This window comes from Pomacea canaliculata, linkage group LG5 (genome assembly GCF_003073045.1).
Source record: "Pomacea canaliculata isolate SZHN2017 linkage group LG5, ASM307304v1, whole genome shotgun sequence".
Classification (NCBI taxonomy): Eukaryota; Metazoa; Mollusca; class Gastropoda; order Architaenioglossa; family Ampullariidae; genus Pomacea; species Pomacea canaliculata.
Genome location: NC_037594.1, coordinates 14,947,169 through 14,968,276, shown reverse-complemented (window position 1 = coordinate 14,968,276; position 21,108 = coordinate 14,947,169). Strand labels below are relative to the sequence as shown.

At 43.5% G+C, this 21,108-nt stretch overlaps 1 protein-coding gene and 1 long non-coding RNA gene across 2 annotated transcripts in view; one reads left to right on the top strand and one right to left on the bottom strand.

Annotated features, from left to right (window-relative positions):
- The window catches only part of LOC112564005, a 72,930-nt gene extending 57,691 nt beyond the window's left edge, over positions 1 to 15,239 (top strand). Inside the window, exons 45-65 of the mRNA XM_025238513.1 lie at positions 140 to 940; positions 1,063 to 1,767; positions 1,990 to 2,690; positions 3,131 to 3,639; positions 4,056 to 5,172; positions 5,431 to 5,521; positions 6,202 to 6,426; positions 7,266 to 7,495; positions 7,854 to 8,057; positions 8,427 to 8,661; positions 8,869 to 8,912; positions 9,660 to 9,735; positions 10,849 to 10,986; positions 11,155 to 11,204; positions 11,482 to 11,646; positions 12,215 to 12,370; positions 12,776 to 12,934; positions 13,320 to 13,513; positions 13,942 to 14,046; positions 14,430 to 14,779; positions 15,009 to 15,239. Of these exons, the coding sequence (XP_025094298.1) occupies positions 140 to 940; positions 1,063 to 1,767; positions 1,990 to 2,690; positions 3,131 to 3,639; positions 4,056 to 5,172; positions 5,431 to 5,521; positions 6,202 to 6,426; positions 7,266 to 7,495; positions 7,854 to 8,057; positions 8,427 to 8,661; positions 8,869 to 8,912; positions 9,660 to 9,735; positions 10,849 to 10,986; positions 11,155 to 11,204; positions 11,482 to 11,646; positions 12,215 to 12,370; positions 12,776 to 12,934; positions 13,320 to 13,513; positions 13,942 to 14,046; positions 14,430 to 14,774 (6,250 nt within the window). The 3' untranslated portion in view covers positions 14,775 to 14,779; positions 15,009 to 15,239. The remainder of the gene's footprint in view (positions 1 to 139; positions 941 to 1,062; positions 1,768 to 1,989; positions 2,691 to 3,130; positions 3,640 to 4,055; positions 5,173 to 5,430; positions 5,522 to 6,201; positions 6,427 to 7,265; positions 7,496 to 7,853; positions 8,058 to 8,426; positions 8,662 to 8,868; positions 8,913 to 9,659; positions 9,736 to 10,848; positions 10,987 to 11,154; positions 11,205 to 11,481; positions 11,647 to 12,214; positions 12,371 to 12,775; positions 12,935 to 13,319; positions 13,514 to 13,941; positions 14,047 to 14,429; positions 14,780 to 15,008) is intronic.
- Positions 15,240 to 18,064: 2,825 nt separating this feature from the next.
- Positions 18,065 to 21,082, bottom strand: LOC112564754. The gene is made up of 2 exons (XR_003099261.1): positions 20,948 to 21,082; positions 18,065 to 18,387 (listed from the first exon to the last, which is right to left on the bottom strand). It is a non-coding gene; the product is annotated as an uncharacterized LOC112564754 (long non-coding RNA).
- Between the last annotated feature and the right edge of the window lie 26 nt (positions 21,083 to 21,108).

Here is a 21,108-nt window from a genome sequence, read left to right as displayed (position 1 = left end):
CTCCACCACCTCGCCCACGTCCACTACTACTTTCCCCACTACATCCTCCATTTCAACAACTTCCGCCACCACGATTTCAAGCTCTACAACACCATCCACAACCCCTCGACACTCTTTGCTTCTTATTCCACCTCACCAGTCTCCCTCTCTACTTCGCCTTCAACAGCATCAACATCCACAACGCCTTCCTCGACGGTAACCCTAACCCCCACCACGTCACTCACCTCTACCACCACTCCATCCACTCCCACATCTTCCGTGTCCACACCTCCATCGTCTTCCACGAGCCCTCCAACCGGAACCACTTCGCAAACCTCCACCATCACGCCGTCCTCTACGATTTCTACAACTCCCTCCAGCACCACACCTACACCTCCATCGTCTTCCACGACCCTCAAACCGGAACCACCCGCAAACTTCCATCACCACGCCATCGTCTACGGCTTCCACATCTCCCATCAGCACCACAACTCCATCGTCACCCACTACAACACCAACAGGTACCACCACGCCTTCTTCCCATCCACGCCATCTTCTCCCACACACCTTCTTCCACCACACCTCCACCCACACCAACAACTCCATCCTCCACTACATCGCCCACTTCCACACCATCTTCAACTACCACACCCACAGGCACCACCCCTTCTTCAACTTCAACTCCTTCCACATCGCCCACTACTTTCACACCTTCATCATCTACCACATCCGTTTCCACCATTACGTCACCTACCACGACACCCTCCACGTCAACTTCTCCCCAATCCTCCACGACCACGACTTCATCCACATCTCCCTCGAGCATCACAACTCCCTCTGGGCCAACTGCCACACCAACAGGTACCACACCCTCTTCACCGTCCTCGTCACCAACCACACCTTCTTCCACTACATCTCCAACATCCACTAGCACCCCTCCCACCTCCACCACCTCGCCCACGTCCACTACTACTTTCCCCACTACATCCTCCATTTCAACAATCTCCGCCACCACGATTTCAAGCTCTACAACACCATCCACAACCCCCTCGACACTCTTTGCTTCTTATTCCACCTCACCAGTCTCCCTCTCTACTTCGCCTTCAACAGCATCAACATCCACAACGCCTTCCTCGACGGTAACCCTAACCCCCACCACGTCACTCACCTCTACCACCACTCCATCCACTCCCACATCTTCCGTGTCCACACCTCCATCGTCTTCCACGAGCCCTCCAACCGGAACCACTTCGCAAACCTCCACCATCACGCCGTCCTCTACGATTTCTACAACTCCCTCCAGCACCACACCTACACCTCCATCGTCTTCCACGACCCCTCAAACCGGAACCACCCCGCAAACTTCCATCACCACGCCATCGTCTACGGCTTCCACATCTTCCATCAGCACCACAACTCCATCGTCACCCACTACAACACCAACAGGTACCACCACGCCTTCTTCCCCATCCACGCCATCTTCACCCACCACACCTTCTTCCACCACACCTCCACCCACACCAACAACTCCTTCCTCCACTACATCGCCCACTTCCACACCATCTTCAACTACCACACCCACAGGCACCACGCCTTCTTCAACTTCAACTCCTTCCACATCGCCCACTACTTTCACACCTTCATCATCTACCACATCCGTTTCCACCATTACGTCACCTACCACGACACCCTCCACGTCAACTTCTCCCCAATCCTCCACGACCACGACTTCATCCACATCTCCCTCGAGCATCACAACTCCCTCTGGGCCAACTGCCACACCAACAGGTACCACACCCTCTTCACCGTCCTCGTCACCAACCACACCTTCTTCCACTACATCTCCAACATCCACTAGCACCCCTCCACCTCCACCACCTCGCCCACGTCCACTACTACTTTCCCCACTACATCCTCCATTTCAACAACTTCCGCCACCACGATTTCAAGCTCTACAACACCATCCACAACCCCCTCGACACTCTTTGCTTTCTTATTCCACCTCACCAGTCTCCCTCTCTACTTCGCCTTCAACAGCATCAACATCCACAACGCCTTCCTCGACGGTAACCCTAACCCCCACCACGTCACTCACCTCTACCACCACTCCATCCACTCCCACATCTTCCGTGTCCACACCTCCATCGTCTTCCACGAGCCCTCCAACCGGAACCACTTCGCAAACCTCCACCATCACGCCGTCCTCTACGATTTCTACAACTCCTCCAGCACCACACCTACACCTCCATCGTCTTCCACGACCCCTCAAACCGGAACCACCCCGCAAACTTCCATCACCACGCCATCGTCTACGGCTTCCACATCTCCCATCAGCACCACAACTCCATCGTCACCCACTACAACACCAACAGGTACCACCACGCCTTCTTCCCCATCCACGCCATCTTCACCCACCACACCTTCTTCCACCACACCTCCACCCACACCAACAACTCCTTCCTCCACTACATCGCCCACTTCCACACCATCTTCAACTACCACCCACAGGCACACGCCTTCTTCAACTTCAACTCCTTCCACATCGCCCACTACTTTCACACCTTCATCATCTACCACATCCGTTTCCACCATTACGTCACCTACCACGACACCCTCCACGTCAACTTCTCCCCAATCCTCCACGACCACGACTTCATCCACATCTCCCTCGAGCATCACAACTCCCTCTGGGCCAACTGCCACACCAACAGGTACCACACCCTCTTCACCGTCCTCGTCACCAACCACACCTTCTTCCACTACATCTCCAACATCCACTAGCACCCCTCCCACCTCCACCACCTCGCCCACGTCCACTACTACTTTCCCCACTACATCCTCCATTTCAACAACTTCCGCCACCACGATTTCAAGCTCTACAACACCATCCACAACCCCTCGACACTCTTTGCTTCTTATTCCACCTCACCAGTCTCCCTCTCTACTTCGCCTTCAACAGCATCAACATCCACAACGCCTTCCTCGACGGTAACCCTAACCCCACCACGTCACTCACCTCTACCACCACTCCATCCACTCCCACATCTTCCGTGTCCACACCTCCATCGTCTTCCACGAGCCCTCCAACCGGAACCACTTCGCAAACCTCCACCATCACGCCGTCCTCTACGATTTCTACAACTCCCTCCAGCACCACACCTACACCTCCATCGTCTTCCACGACCCCTCAAACCGGAACCACCCGCAAACTTCCATCACCACGCCATCGTCTACGGCTTCCACATCTCCCATCAGCACCACAACTCCATCGTCACCCACTACAACACCAACAGGTACCACCACGCCTTCTTCCCCATCCACGCCATCTTCTCCCACCACACCTTCTTCCACCACACCTCCACCCACACCAACAACTCCTTCCTCCACTACATCGCCCACTTCCACACCATCTTCAACTACCACACCCACAGGCACCACGCCTTCTTCAACTTCAACTCCTTCCACATCGCCCACTACTTTCACACCTTCATCATCTACCACATCCGTTTCCACCATTACGTCACCTACCACGACACCCTCCACGTCAACTTCTCCCCAATCCTCCACGACCACGACTTCATCCACATCTCCCTCGAGCATCACAACTCCCTCTGGGCCAACTGCCACACCAACAGGTACCACACCCTCTTCACCGTCCTCGTCACCAACCACACCTTCTTCCACTACATCTCCAACATCCACTAGCACCCCTCCCACCTCCACCACCTCGCCCACGTCCACTACTACTGTCCCTACTACATCCTCCATTTCAACAACTTCCGCCACCACGATTTCAAGCTCTACAGCACCATCCACAACCCCCTCGACACTCTTTGCTTCTTATTCCACCTCACCAGTCTCCCTCTCTACTTCGCCTTCAACAGCATCAACATCCACAACGCCTTCCTCGACGGTAACCCTAACCCCCACCACGTCACTCACCTCTACCACCACTCCATCCACTCCCACATCTTCCGTGTCCACACCTCCATCGTCTTCCACGAGCCCTCCAACCGGAACCACTTCGCAAACCTCCACCATCACGCCGTCCTCTACGATTTCTACAACTCCTCCAGCACCACACCTACACCTCCATCGTCTTCCACGACCCTCAAACCGGAACCACCCCGCAAACTTCCATCACCACGCCATCGTCTACGGCTTCCACATCTCCCATCAGCACCACAACTCCATCGTCACCCACTACAACACCAACAGGTACCACCACGCCTTCTTCCCCATCCACGCCATCTTCTCCCACCACACCTTCTTCCACCACACCTCCACCCACACCAACAACTCCTTCCTCCACTACATCGCCCACTTCCACACCATCTTCAACTACCACACCCACAGGCACCACGCCTTCTTCAACTTCAACTCCTTCCACATCGCCCACTACTTTCACACCTTCATCATCTACCACATCCGTTTCCACCATTACGTCAGCCTACCACGACACCCTCCACGTCAACTTCTCCCCAATCCTCCACGACCACGACTTCATCCACATCTCCCTCGAGCATCACAACTCCTCTGGGCCAACTGCCACACCAACAGGTACCACACCCTCTTCACCGTCCTCGTCACCAACCACACCTTCTTCCACTACATCTCCAACATCCACTAGCACCCCTCCCACCTCCACCACCTCGCCCACGTCCACTACTACTGTCCCTACTACATCCTCCATTTCAACAACTTCCGCCACCACGATTTCAAGCTCTACAGCACCATCCACAACCCCCTCGACACTCTTTGCTTCTTATTCCACCTCACCAGTCTCCCTTTCTACTTCGCCTTCAACAGCATCAACCGCGTCAACCTCCAACAATACGCCATCGTCTACGACGTCTACGCCATCTTCCAGCATCATAACTACATCTCCATCGTCATTCACCACCACTGGGTCTACTTCAACTTCTACCGAATCCACAACTTTAACAACGCTCTCGCGAACGACATATTTGCTGTCAACGTCTTTGTCTTCATTCTCAACAACTGAATTACAATCGACTTCACATGGTGTTACTTTCACTACCACAACCACTTCACCTTCTGCCACTTCGCCAATCATTTCATCTACGCTGACTCCCGAGTTTACTTCATCTGAACTTACTACTTTGTTATCTTCGACAACAAAGCCGTTGGTTACGTCATCCCTGTCAACTCCATTTACCAATGTATCGTCAAGTCAGTATAGAACTGCTTGTTGCTGTTTTCACATTTTTTTTTGGTCTTAAAAGTATGCTTTTTGCGTAATGCTTGGTAAATTATCCCATTTTGTCAGATTTTTAAACCTTTTTTTTTTTTTTGTATGATATAGTCTGCTGTAAGAATCAATTTGGAAAAAAAACAATTGATAAGCATTAGTGCTGTATTTTATGAAAAGTTCGAGGGAACGGGATGTGTTCATATTTAAAAGAGATTGCATTATTGTCTTTTTGCAAGCAGCTACACCTTGTTCGCCATCTTACGAGTGGGGAGATTGGGGACCGTGTTTGCCGTGTTTCTCCGGACGGGGAGTTCGGAATCGAACTGGGTAGGGTATTTTTTTACTACAATGTATATTGAAATTTCTCCCATAAAATTTCAGAAAATTTATTTTACCTTAAATACGAGTTTTTAAATATTGAATGATTCGCTCAAATAAAAAATGACACAGAAATATTTATTCTTGTGATACGATTTAACGTTTAAACGTTTTCAGGGTTAAGTGTATTATCTTTTTTACATCTTTTTCTGATACCTTCCCAGCAGCTTATGTCTATGATAATTTTACAGGAATCTATAACTGTTTGTTAGACTGGGGCCAGCTGCTGTCACACCGACAGCATGATTGTGCGAGTAAATTTGATTGCGTTATTGCTCTTAAAACTCGTACATCATGCGTGTAATTGTGAGTGAAAGGTATAAAACACCAAGTGTGTGTGTATGTCACATAGTACCAACACGTCTCGGGATCACACGCTGTCACAATATGTTTTGTTAGCTTTACCTTACCTTAGAGCATGCCAAAATGGAGACTACACTCTAGAACGCAATTAAGTTATCTTTCATGCCATGACTTGGTGCTCTAGTGCGTGCGATGAGGTCGTAAGGTAACCAAGCTACTATATGACCTTTGAGAAAGTGATTAGCAATATGATTGTTTACATCTGTTAACAGTTATGAAAATAGCCAGTAGCCATGGAACTGTATATTACTTACTTGTTTGTGTAGGCAATGCGTGAGCTGTTGTAATGGCAGCTTGGAAATCAAACAGGAAGAATCTTGCTTCGACTGTCAGTGCGAAGTCACACTGGAGAAAATTTTGAAAGAGCTGGGTTATCATCCTGAAGATAACATTCTGGGGCAGTTAGAGGGCTCCAACATCACCGTTACGTTCGACAATGAGACATTCTACTTGGAGCTCAACACCAGCGTCATCAGCCAGTGTCACGAGTGGTGAGTGGTGCACTAACATACATTAAGTTGTATACCCATTTACTGACGGAGACCTGTAACAGAGCGAAAAGCCGTGAGATAAATGTGTCCAGAAAAAGAAATTCAACATTTTACAAAATCTTTGTAATATTTAGGCTCAGTTTTTTTTTTTCAAAAATGGAAATGTATTTTCTACTAGAAGAAAGGGAAGGAGAATTTTCAAAGACAGCTAAATACTATCAGTAATAATACAAAAGGAAGTAAAACAGAAATGTTTCTTGAAAATTTTGTACTTTATTTTTATGTCCTACCGTGCACAACACATGACAAGCACGTGATCACTGTAGGTTGTTTTTCACCGGCAAGACCCTCATCGATGACATGAGTATTCTGTATTTCTATGCGACTGTCAGATGGCGTTACTAGATGGGTTGAAGTACCTGATGTACCTGACTCCCAAATGGGGATCATGGCAGTTAATGGGTTAAATTAATATTGGGTATTTTGATGCTAAGTATCAAAACATTCTTGCATCAAGCTTTTTGTCTCAAATAGCCCAATATTTGTGCTATTAATAAAAAATAGAATCCTTAGATCCAAACAGTACAGGTTTTTAACTTAAAAACTTTGATTAGTGTCAAGGAGATATTCACTTTGTCAGGTTGGTAAAAGCTACATTAACCAAAATTTGACTTTAGAGAGAATCTGTAAGTTTGCTGTGCTCAATTTGCAATTGAAATTGTACTTTGGGAAAAAGTGAAGATTTGTATGGTTCATTCAGACCTACAACAGAATTACTTGATGGCATAGGAATATGAGTGTCAGTATTTGCATACATTTCTTCGTTTTCACTTGTGCAGTATGTGCTACGACAATGGAACATTCATGTGCGTAGTAAAGAGCTGTGAGTGCTTGCCGTGGTCACCGTGGACACCGTGCACTTGTTACACTCCCACGCAGACACGCAGACGCGTGGACAACTCCATGCAAGGAGCCCCCGCCTACTGCACCAACGACACGGAAGTTCGCCAGTGTCCTCCCTGCACTACATTGAGTCCCTTCACACTTACTACCACGACGATCACTCCGAGTGAGCATAGAGCAAGCTTAGAAGACCTAACTTTCTGTATAGAAATCCACAGAGACTGAAGCATGCAGTACCAGCCGTTATTTTCTCTTCTGCTTTCTGTCGCCATTTGTTCGTTCGTTCTTATTTACTACAGCTAACCTCTCCAAGGTATTTAGCTCATCCCTGTAATAGTAGTGATCGCTCGACTACAGTTTAGCAGGTTACAGGTCTTGCACCTGCAGTAAATGTAGTTTGGACTTTCTTCGTCCTGTGATTTCTATACTGTCAGTTTATAGTGCTAACATCTGTTTCGTGTGTGCTTGCGTGCGTACACCTGTGTCTGTGCGTGTGTGCACGCGTGCGTTTTACCTGTAAACAGCTACACCTCTTTGCCGGTCACCGTGGACTGACTGGTCTCCATGCCCGGTAAATACCTGCAACACCACCTCCACGCGTAAACGAACCTGCGACATCTACAATCCATCCTGTAACTGCTCCTCCGCTGAGCAAACTCAGATCCGTTCATGTGGCTGTCCGACGAGTACCACGTCGCTGATAACTACTACTACTCCGCTTACCACAGGTAAGTTATTCAAATGTATGCTTTGACAGACATGACGCGACTTATTATTAGGGACAAATGATAATTATACACGTTTTAAATTTTAAAACAATGACTGCACACAGAACGGGGGAAAAGGACAATAACCTGAGCCACTCTGGGAAGAGAAGACAGAAAGGTTAGCTTGTTCCGCTTTTGAGCTACTGCGTCAGACACAAGGCACGAGATTACTATCCTTGAAATAACCATTTAACGTTGGCGTAGTTGCGTCCATTGAAAGGATACAGACTTAAGGAAATATTTGGCTAACAGCAGGTATAGATGACTCATTTATTGGAGGGTTTAAATTTGTAATGCGATTGATGTGTTCCCGCTCTTTCCGCTGTACAGTCTGCCCGCACAAAGAGTGTTATGATGAATGTAAGCACACCTGCCGCTACTACCGTGACCCTGACTGCGTAACCGTGTCCAAGGAGTGCGATGAGCGGTGCGTGTGCCCAGAGGGCATGCGAGAGGACAACGATGGTGTATGTGTTAACGAAACCATGTGCCCCTGCCCAGGCAAAAACAATACTTGGTATCCATTCGGTTTCAATGTGAGCTACCCGGATATATGTCTGCAATGGTAAGTAAGATGAGCGTTTTTCTGATGAGTCTGACATTTGTCCTTTTTTGCATGTTGAGTTTTTACTGTGTTATGAGACTGCGTATGTGTGCGCGAATGCCCTTTTGTGCATTGTACGGTGGGAAGATTAGGAGGAGCCATTGAAATTGTGTGATGAAATTTATTTGGGAAAATAGTGTTTTCTAGCAAATTCCACTTTCCTTTCAGTCAGTGTAACGAGGCAGGGTACTTCTGTTCAGAAATACCTGGATGTGAGTACATATCAACATATTTCTTAGAACGTTGTCTCTATATCTTAGTAACCCCACATAAATTACTTACATAACCTGTCTCAATTCTATTCAGCATGAGAGTGTATCTTGTACAGAAATATAAATGTATTCATAGCACACAGGCACACAACCGAAATAGTAACAGGGAAATATAGTTTTCTTAAAGGGGTACACGGCAGTGTATTTTGATAAAAAATAGTTTTCAGAATCTAGAACACCTTTTCTGCGCTTTACTCTGTAATAAGAAACTGCGCGACTTAAGACTCATTCTGTCGTGGCGGGTGACAATATATTAGTACAACATATTAGTACAAAAGCACTGTATCAATAAAGTCACCTAGTAATGTCGTGTTTCCCGTTAGAAGCTACTTTAAATCTGTCATTTTTTTCTGGAGATTCTCGAGTAATCTTTAAAAAAATATCTCTATCATCTAATCGTAAAAAGTGTCGATATCCTCTTATTTATTTGCACTGGGATCCTTTATTCTGCGAATCCCTAATAAAGTATACAGATATTTTAGAATTAAATATTGTTTATTAGTGATTATTCCGAAACATTAATAAGATTTTCTATGTATGTACCATTTGCTGATTTGTAATAAAGCTGTTCAATTATGCCGTAAAAGGAATGATGCTATTATTACAAGGTAATCTTAGTAAGATTACACGATCTTTTAGTGTGTGCGCTAAAGCACCATTAGCTTTCCACCTTCTTTGTTTTCCCAGGCTGTGTGTACGGCGACTGGACGCGGTGGTCAGACTGCAGCGTCAACTGTGGCAACGGAACTCAGTCTCGAAAGAGGTCAGAGTTCGTAACTGGAACTTGTCTAACAAACTGAGATATTGAGAAGTTGAGAAATCGGTCTACATAATGATCAAGCTCTAAACTACACAAGAATAAAAGTATACCCAACATATTAATGGAGAGGAACAGTCACTTTACAAATATATTTTGTCTTTATTTTGCACAGTTTATCATAATTATTGGGCCGATTTCATGTTTTGCATAGCGAATTTCATCGAGAGACTGGCGATTTTGCAGGTGAAAACTCATTTGCGCAAAAACAAACAGAGCTGCATTTTAAAACCACAATAAAATAGTTTTCAATGTGTTTAAAGAAAATAAAAAATAAAATTTCACTTACTTGTCTGAATTTTGTGGAGACCTTTACTAAGTATCTGTTTCCTAACTTGGAACTTTTCAAATGATCCGGTTGTCTTCAGTCCCCACTAGGGATATATATATATGTCAAAGCCGCTTTCACAAAAACAGTTCCCATTGCATGTATTAGCATTGTTTCGTTTACTTCGTTGCTTCTTAAGTCCCACAGAAAACATGCAGCTGGTAAATTATTGATGTAGAATCCGTGTCACTGCTTCGGCGAATCAAAAGAACACGCCGTCGTTATTAGTACTGCCACGTGCTTTGACAATCACATCTCAAGTCACATGAATGCAAAGTCACCATTTCAAATAAAACTATATCGATCAATTAATGAAGAAACAATTTTCTGTTAATTCAAGAGTACGCTTGGATAGATGTCACTGCCAATGTTTTAAAAAATTCTTCGTGAAAGTATATTCCGAATGACCAGACTAACCTCGCTATTGCTGACCATCAGACGTCCGTGTACGGATCCAGTAGACAGCTGGGAACCAAGTTTTAATGAGCTGTTTATATTTAAAAACATTAAAGGAAGTAATATACAGAACACATTATCTCGAGAAATTTTTTAACTAATCTGTTGTATAGGTGGTTGTTTCCCATATATCGTTACATTAGTATGCCGAATTTTTAGTCATCGTAGAACGACGCGTTTACAGACGCCATGAAAACTATAGTGAAATTGCCTGTAAAGTAGGTAATTTAAGCGAAGGACCTATTGTCACCGATTTTGTCATGTTATTTTTACAGGCTGCCTATTAACTCTCACTGCCCATCAGAAGATATTGAGACACGTCCCTGTAAGGGCAAATGTGTCTGCGTGGTCGATGGAGTCACCCACGAAAACGGAACCAAGTACCGCTCACCACGCAACGAATGCGAGATTTGGTAATGCTAGTAAAAAGTAATACAAACTAGTCTCATATAATATTAATGAAATCATGATTTGACAAATAAATGTAGCAAGCTCGTTGTCAAACGACAATGGTTACTGTAAAACGAAAGTATTGTTCAAATGTATTCCTCGTTAAAAGTGATTTTACTTTATTTCTATAGTGAGTGTCTCGAAGGGGTGGAAAGCTGCTATTGGGACCAATCTACAGCTGGTAAGCTTTTGTTAAGCCAAAGCTAAAGAATGCTGATGCCGGTTTGTTCCGGTGTAAAATACTTGTTGTCGTCCATTGGGAATAAATCTTTCGTTGATTCTTTTGTCGGTACAGACTCACCGACCAGACCGACAGATCGACTGACTTTTAGTGTCTAGGTGTGTCTCGCGTTGAGCAGATCGTCTTTGTTTAGATGATTAGTCTCTGGGATCGGTGACTGGCTGCCACATGACTGACCATCAAGAATTAAGTGATATACCGATGTCTGTGTCTCTAGTGGATGGAAACTGGAGCCCCTGGGGTGACTGGAGCTTGTGCGTGGGTACCACCAGCTGCCGAGATTACAATCACACCCGCTGTCGCTCATGCAGCCAACCCAAGTGCGGTGGTAAAAACTGCGAAGGGAAGGCTGTGGACGTGCAACCGTGCAGCAACCAACCTTGTGCGTCACTGATTGGTTTTGGAAGCTGTTACAGATTTAATTTAGACTAATGATCCTGAAATGAAAATATGCAGAGTTTTGGACAGAATTGGCTGAGAGTGAAGAGGATTGGGCTTCCCTAAACAACTTGCATTTTATACGCGTTTTCCTATTGGTTCCTATATCAACACTATGTCAGAGTTTTAATTTTGAGTTTTGGGTCATTTTTAAAAGGCATGATGTGAGAATAATATCAGTTCTTCTTCCTGAGGCAGCGACCTCAATACGCTTTACAAAAGTACAACACAAAGATTTATAATCAGAGAAAGATGTAGCTACAATACTGCTGAGTTAAACTACAACGAATGTTCCTATTTGTCTGTTAATGAAGAGAGCACATGGTTATGTTTTACTACTTTAATAACTTTAGAAAAAAATTCACACCTGGCGTCAGTTTAAAAAAGTGGAGTGGTGGTAGGGATACAAATGGTCGGAAACTCATTTGTAAGTGTGTTTACATCATCACTTCAGGTCTTAAACTGTACTAGAAGAAAATGTGTTCTGAACAGTGCATTATTCTACCTTACAGGCTGCAGCGTGTTCCAGTGGGGACCATGGGGTGATTGCTCGGTCACCTGTGATGGAGGGCAGCGTCAACGTAGCAAGATCTTCCTAGACGATCGGACCGCCAGAGACTGTCAGAACACCAACGTTTATGAATTCGAGCCTTGCGGCGACTGTATGTGTAAGTATTAGATTGTCAACCTATTCTGACGTCTCAGTCCTGGTAGTCACTGCAGTGTCTATTTTAATCTCACTAATTAATGAGTTAGCAGAGCTCACGTTCATTTCCCGTCAGTTCGTGAATCTGGATCGGTCTTCTATTTAGTAACATTGCCGCTGGTGTTGACAGTATTGAAATAATAACTTGCAAAAAGCCTCGAAATATAAAACAAAGCAAAATTTATAATATGTTAGAATGTGTCGCTTTCGGTTCCAACAACAACAGCGGCAGCAGCAGCAGTAGTAAAATAACAAGAAGCAATACAACAAACAGAAGGGTTAGTCAATGACACTTGGAAAGTTACTCAGCAGCTCTAACATAGATTGGAAAATTCCAATGTTCCCATGGTTCTTTTTCTTTTGTCAGGTGACACCATCAGTCCTTCAGAGTGGAGCGACTGGTCCCCTTGCAAGAACGACCTTCAAACCGACTGCGGCTGGGGCTCGCAGGAGCGCTCGCGGTCAACCGGAGATTGTGCGGGTATCAAGATTACGGAAACAATGCAGTGCTTCCTGGGCCCATGTGGTATATACACCTTCTTTTATATACTTGAAACAAAAGAAAAAAAAATGCCTTTTCTGTGCTAACTCAAAATGCACGTTAATTAAATATTTGCATCGCTGTTATTGTCGTTTAAACAACGTTAATATTGTTTATAAGTTCTTAGACGATTAAAAAAATATCATTATCGTTTGCACATAATTCACCAAACAAAATTTCCTAGTCACGTTTTTCAAACTGTACTAAATATATTTAGACCCCAACGTGCTTGTTTTGACCTTTGACTTATAATCTGGTCCTGTGAGAACTCACGGAGAAATGACGATAGCCATTTCCTACGACACCTAGATGAGCTCATCCCTTGTTCCAAATGCCACCTGACTCGTGCATATGTTGATATTATCTGCAGAATGCGGTGAAGGCCTCGTATACAGCAACTACTCATTGTGCCACAAGACCTGCGCGGACATGTTCCCCGACCCGTCGTGCAACATTAAGCCTCATTCTGGCTGTGTGTGTCCTGGAAACATGTACTACAACGGCTCCGCGTGCGTGACGTTTGAAGAGTGCAGGCATTGTATCTACAATGGAGAGCATTATGAAGTAAGTGGTTAAATCAGAGGCCTTCCTTGTCCACTTTTGCACGTCCGCCGCCAGTTTTGATTTTTGTTTTTTTAAACAAAATATCTTTCTGCACCCTGATATGGTCCAACACCTTTTATAGTCCCTCGCATAAAGTTTTATCGTCTTCGGAATATATGATTTGCCTTTTCACGCATTCCTTTTCTGGACAAAGTCCCCATTGTTTCAATTTGAAAGTGAATTAACAACAGGAAATTTCCAGACTCAGAAATCGCTATAGTTACACAATGTGTACAATGTATGGTGGCAAAAAAAAAACAAAACAAAAAAAAAAACCAAAACAAACGAAGATTAATAAAAGTACTCATTTTAACTTGGAGAAACTACAAGTCCTTTAAATGCGTGTTGTCTAACGACTGACATTTCTCTTACTCATTTCTTTTCTGCAGGAAGGCAAGGAATGGGACTGCGGAAACTGTAGCAAATGCCAGTGCTGTAGCGGTCATATCTTACCTTCGCCTAAAGAATGTCCTGACGTCACAAACTGTAATCTGGTGGGTTGCGTCCCTAAAACTTTCAAGAATTCCAATAAGAATTCATTATACGCTTGTCGCATTACTCTCGCTCACACACGCACACGCACGCGGGGTCATTCCCTGAAGCGCCATCTCACCGGAGACAGTGTACATCAGCGAGCAGTAACGGAAAAATTTCGAAATATAGAATATGCTATTGGCGCTTACTTCTATATGTATTGTAAAGTGTAGACGCTTTGTGTTTTTTAAAATCAATTTTTAAATACATCAGTTGTCTGATTACTCTATGGACGTGTGAGAAGACGAAAACGTGTTTTGTTTGGGGATTTTTATGCGATTTCGTTTGATTTGTTTGGGGTTTGGTGATGCTGTTGTATTAATGTTGCTTTCTCTTTGTGCAGACGACTCATCGACTAGAATTCACTAACGACACCTGCTGCCCGCTTCAGTGCATACCAAAGAAATGCGAACTCAAACGCAAGCCCGCGGTCAACATCACCGTGGATGGCTGTGTCAGTGTGGAGAAGCACGTTGTGGAGTACTGCGAGGGTGAATGCGAACCCTCCAAGCACCAGGTGAACTACGCCACGTCCACCTTGGCGCAAGCAGAGTGTCGCTGCTGTAGCGCAAGCGTGTCTCGTCTCGATCAGATTGATCTGAAATGTCCCGACGGATCTCTGCGTGTGCACTCCATCCCCATCCTGTTATCGTGCAACTGTAACGTCTCGCCGTGCGGTCACTCTTGACCAAAGTGAGTTCCTGGTGAGAGCCTCTGCCGCATCACTCGAAAGTGTCCTAGCTGTTCCATCTTTAGTAAGGATGTGGCGTATGCATACAAATCTGCATGTGTGCGCGTGAGAACTTCCCTGTGTATGTGTGTGTGCGCGCGCGCGAGCTCCAAACTAGTTTCTATTATTTCCTTTTCCTAGCGGCTTGCTAAATGTTTATCTAACTCGTGCCTCGTTGTTTGTTTTGCACAGCTGAGGACGAAGAGGATAAGACGGATTCGCTGCTCTTCGGTCACTACTGATTTTACAGAAAATTACAATAAAGAATGGACTGTGTTATATAGCTACTTAACAATGTTTATTGTTAATGCCTTGCTGTTATTTTGAGCTTCTTTTAAATCTAATAAAATGTTTCCTTCCAAATTATCGACTTTATTGTACGCCTTCTGTTTGTCTTCAGTAAAGCTGCTGTCTAAGGGTTAATACGCGTTTTGTGTACTTTTTACGAAAATGTATTAAGGAGAGAATGAAAGAGGGAAATGATGGAGCAGCGGGTTCAGGCGTTCGGTGTAATAGGTTTCAGGACACTCCTCCGGGTTACCTACAGTGAAAGACGAACGACTTCGTACGCAACCTAGTCTCTATAGCAGACCTGGGCAAAGGCCGGCCCGGAACCACCTGCTCAAGATCGTCAATCGGTGAAGCGCACGCAGTTTGGTCGTCGCCTGACATGACACCATGGCGAAAATGGCGTTTTATGGTTGCGATGAAGGCGGCCGAGTCGTGGAAAGCAAAGACAGGCTATGTGACTAATGTGAATGAGTGAACAGGGTGTTCACTGTGGGACCAGTAGATGGTCGGACGCGCTAGCGTGAGTTCACCTCGACTAAACGCTCCGACTAATGAATAGAAGGATTACCACTTAAAAAACAAATAGTACAGAAACAGAAAGAGGGAGAGAATGAAGCAGAGAAAGTGCATTCGGGGTACTTGTGTGAGAAAAAGAACGAAAGATGCGGAAGGTATAAGAGAAATGAGACAAAAATGGTCTGTGCGAACGAAATGAAGGGACAGAGCAATAAAAGTAGGGTGTGAATGGCTTAGTGTCCACACAATTCCAAACAGTAGAGTATTCTAACGCCAAAACGTGGAACATTTACTCAACCTGCACGGTTATGTTTACTATGTGTTAGCAAACTTTACTAAATTCATTTTTTTAAATGTGATTTAGTAATACTAAAATACTTCCGTATCCATAGCAACAGGCTGAATCAGTCGATCGCTACTTCCTTTTCATAAAAAGATACACAAAGACCAGTTTGACTACATGAAAATGAATGAGATCATTAACAATAACAAAAAGCGGAATGATTTAAAAGATATCGAAAAAGAAAACTGCAAACATGCGCGCTGCATTCAATGGATCTCGATCTATTTTATGGTACACTTCATAAATTGGTACCACGCTTGAACTTCTACAACAAAGCAGCATTATGCACCACTAGAGAGAATTAGTGTTCCTGTTGTTGTTGTTATTATTAGCCAGATTAGCTCGAATGTTGAAGATATATTGGAATAATGTTGCGTCTGTGCACATTCAAGTGACGCTACTGGTAAATTATTCTTGCACCCATTCACAAATAAACTTCAGCAGAAAATGGAATGGTATACATAAATAGTCCTAAGATTACGCGGACATCTCAATGTCGCGTGTCGGCGATTGTTTTGTTCATGTGCTTCCCGAACTTGACTGGCCTGTCGCTGGGTGTGCGCGCGCGGATGGGGGTAATCAAGCGACTTTTCACTTCGTCTCGTCCTTGTATAACCTTATCCGTCTGGCTAGAACAAGGGCCCTCGGCGCTTGTCGTCACCAGTCAGCTGCTCGCAGGCCTCTTCTCTTCGTGACCGGACAGTAACCCCCTCTCCTTCACCTTTATCCACCCTTTCTTTCACCTTTTACTTCCCGCGCGCTCAGTTCTTGGTGACTGGTCGTTCAATTTGGGTGAGTGGACTTTCATTTTTTGGGTTGCGCATTTATTTAGTCGGTAGAAGCCCTGATCGGTGAGTGGAAGTGCGCGTGAGGGCGAGTAAATGTGTTTTGCGAAAGTGATTATGCTGAACTGTTTAAAGTGTGCCATGTGATGTCCGCGTCGCGGAGCATGTGGTGTGCACCCGTTTTTTTTGTTTTTTTTTTTTGTGTTTGGAATTTAGGTTTAAAAGTTTTGAGAAAAAAGACATGTTTACTTTAGAAACACGTAGCGTGGAGAGGGACTTGGAGGAGGAGTTTTGTGGGAGAGAATTGTATGGACTGCTTTCTCTGCAGGCTCGCAGAATTCTTTTTTTTTTTTTTTTTACTTTTTCCTTCGTCTCCATCTCCTTCTACTCGATCGTCTGTCGACGCCCGCGCCATTACATCGAGGTCCCAGGTCCCCAACGGTCCCCCCGTCTACCCTTCGCCATCACCCTGTCAGCACATGGACACGTGACCCTACTGTGCTCCCGGGTGCAGCCAAGCCTTCCTGCGAGGGTGCAAACCTGCGAGCAGGCGCCCACGAGACCAATTACGGGCTGCATTGTTTCATGGACTAACGTTCAAACTAAAAATGGAAATGAGTGAACATCACTTCTAGTGGAAAATTAAATAAAATTAGTACCAAACGGTCTGTCAGGAAAAATTACCGTTTTGGTGTTTATCTTCTGATCTATGATTAGTTCCTACATTTAATTGGATCACATATACATCGCTTCTCTCCAACAGAAAACTGAAAAATGACCTTATTGGAAAGTCTAACCATGAGCGTTGCAACATAGGAAAGCAGCACATTCAATGCCTACTGAATGAGGGCAGCACTTAATATATTGTTATATGAGACTTTACTTACCTGTAAACAAAACACAAGTTTGTACAAAGTGAACGGTCAGAGGTCCAATACATGTAATTGGCTGTGTGCTCCATGTGAAGATTAAATTTGTGCATGTTGAGAGCAGATGCTGGAGTATATCCTCTAGCAAACAAATCTTTTGATTTTCTGAATTGTGTCCTCTGAGACATCCCGGTGCTGCATTACTCTGACATTGGCTGCGATTGGATGATTATGCATATGCTCAATGCGCACAATTATCAGCAGAGCTGGCAAATGATGGTCACTGCCTTTTTTCCTGGAACAAAATAGTTAGCTACGTGTATATATATTGTAAAACCACAAAAAAGGTTGAATAAAACTGAAGTAGATATGATATGACAGATGTATGGCATCGTATACTCTAAACATACACAAAGTAACACTGATATTGAAAGACAGAACTTACATGGTAGTTCCTTTGACTGTCAAGGTCATGTAAGCTGGGCAATTTGTATTTTTGGAGTTTGGCTTCATCATCTGCTGTTTGATTATTTCTTGGTAAAGTGTTGTACTGACACCTGTAATAGGTTTTCAGTACGGTTCCTTTCCCAGCAACTCGGGGAGTTGATTTAAGGGGCCATGTAATCTGGGACTTTTTTGGTGTGTGTTGGTCAAACCAAGCTCTATTGCATCTTTTGTAGTAGTGATGGGCAGTCTTATTTCACTCTTAAACTTCCCTTCATCCATTGCCGAATACCAGCAAACATATCCCCGTCCTTCAGGATGGCCTGTCAATAATTCAACAATTGAATTGAATGCTATTGCTGCATGAGAACTTGAAAAGCAGATAGCAGTAATGCTAAACGAATAATAGTAATTATTTTATGAGTGATTCTGCTGATTTCTAAAAATTTATAAATTCTCAAATCTTCCTTTTGTTCAATTTTAAACATTCATAATAACAATTACCGCTTCCTCATAATTTTGTTTCAACAATTCTCATTAATGAGTTAAGAAATGTTTTTATGCAATAATAAGACAACACAAAGCATCAGTCTCCCACTCAAAACCATTGTTTTGAGAGAGTTCTGTCCCTTCATCTAACAAGCGGAGAGGATCTGTTCTCCTTGATATTGTTTATGTTTTGTTGTCTTGCTTCGATTTGGATAAAAGTGTTGGAGCTTCATGTTTACATGTGCTTCCGCTGTGTTTTCTTTCTCTTCTGGTTTGCAACAGGACGGTATATAATGTTATCTGAAGTGCAAACTGTTTAGATCTGTTGGCTGGATTCCATTCCGCCCGCTTCACTCGCTTCGGCAGCGACCTTGAGCTACATTGAGTAAACTGAAGTGATGATCAGCCTTTTGCAGTTTCATGTGATAACATCTCTTCATATTCTCAAGATTACTCAATATCTTCCCATTATTCTCCTGATGTTACTAACCTTATTCTCTGGAGTCGTACTTACCGTTAAATGTACAGTTATCGCCCTTTACTGTCGGAACGCAGCGAGTCCTCGCGTTGTTCATACTTCTACATCTTTGTTACTATTTTGTGATTTTAGTCTGCATCTTTGTTACTATTTTATGATTTTGTTCTACATCTTTTTACTTTTTGTTAACTTGTTCTATATCTTTGTAACTATTTTGTGATATTGTTCACAGCAATAAGTTTGGCTGAGATATTGCTCTTTATAAATTCCCACTTATTATTATTATTAAAAACTTTTTTTCCATAATGCTAGTCCTTTTTCATACCCTTCCCCTTGCAGTATAATGTTACTCTCAGCTCTTGTTCTTGTCATTTTGTTCCTCTTTGTGTTTTCATTATTTTATTTAATAAATTTGTTTAGTACGGTAATTCATTCTTTTATAGCTCATATGTTATTTGTTTGTGTCCCTGTCCCTCGTCTGCTGTCTATGTTTTGTTCTTGTTCTTAAGCGCTAAGAGCATATATTCCTTTGGATTGTGAGTATGTGTTTTACAAATTTTGCATTTATTATTATTTTTATTTTTTGGAACCATGCAGAGATATATATATATACACATATAGATCTAGTCAAAATGAACATCGGATATATGTTTGCTGTGCGAAAAAAATAGAGCGAGGCAATTATATATTGTTTTGTGCAAAGAAAAAGGTATACGGCAAAAGTATTTTATAAAGGTCTTTCTCTGGGATTAACAATTAATTTATCACAAGAAATGTACACGTACGTGTTCATAAGGTTTGAATATAAAAGAATACATACCAAAAAGTCAGGATATTCCTTGATTGGTACACCTGATTCACAGGGCTTAGTTGTGTTTGTCATCTAAATCGACATGATAACTAAAATGCTGGTATTGATGAGATTGTACCAAATGTCGGGTAGTGATAGATATAAAGCTGTATGGTTGCTGCTGATGCAGATAATCGTGCAAACAATGTTCTGTGGAGTCAGAATTTGACATGATACAAATTACCTTACATTGGAATTACGATAGGGGAAGAAAATAAAAGAAAAGATTCAGTGTAAAAAAGATAGATATTTTCGTGAATGTTAAAACTAACGCAGTCGCATAAGCGAACGGAAAGGATGTTGCAATATTTTTAGTTAACAGTGACATTTCCATAGAGAAACATCCACAGTTAAGTGAGGCTTTAGTTTATAAAACGATTTTACGCGTCTTTGTAACTCATTTTCTACATTAATGTTTAAAGTGGAACAATCGATCGAGGTGTTATGACTTTATCACGGACGTATATATATATTCGTGATTTTACCGTTGTCATGAATCACCGTAAATTTCCGCAGTATGCTGTAAAGCCTATAATATATATAATCTAATGGTTAATTTTTAAATGATGTTTTTGTAATATTTATCAAATCTACTAATTATTCGTACCATGAAGGGTCGTATATGAAGTCTTCAAATCGAGCAGACGACAACCCGAAAGAAAGCCGTGTGTGTGTGTGGAAAGCCAAATGGGTTGGAGATTAAGTCACATGAGCAACTGGCCAATCACAAGGCGACGTAACATTTTTCTGGGGGAAAAAGTCCGCGGCTGACAGTCATCATATAAGCCCTCAGCTCAGGGACATCAGCGGTCAGGGGTCATGTTTAGTAGTGTATTGAACTTTTGCGATGGCGACCCTGTGAGACTATTTAAGGCACTTGTGGTATGGATGTATTTATATAGGTTTTGCATATGGTCCCCGGATTCTGGTATATGGGGTCCATGTGGGTCCTGTCTTCCAATGCTACTCGGGTTACACACTTCCAAAACATCCAGGACAAGTGTAACCAAGCCTCGCCATGCAGGCAATCGCTATACACCATCTCGATCTAATCGTGCTAACTTACCTTGCTGTTGTCAAGCTGAGCGACTCTCTGTATGGCCATGTCCTGTATAAACATCCAGAGGACTATATATGTACTGTCCAGGGACACATTTTATATTGACAGTCTTAATAATAGCTCTCTCCAGCCTTCTCGATCTCTTGCTGCATGCACTTTTCACTTCC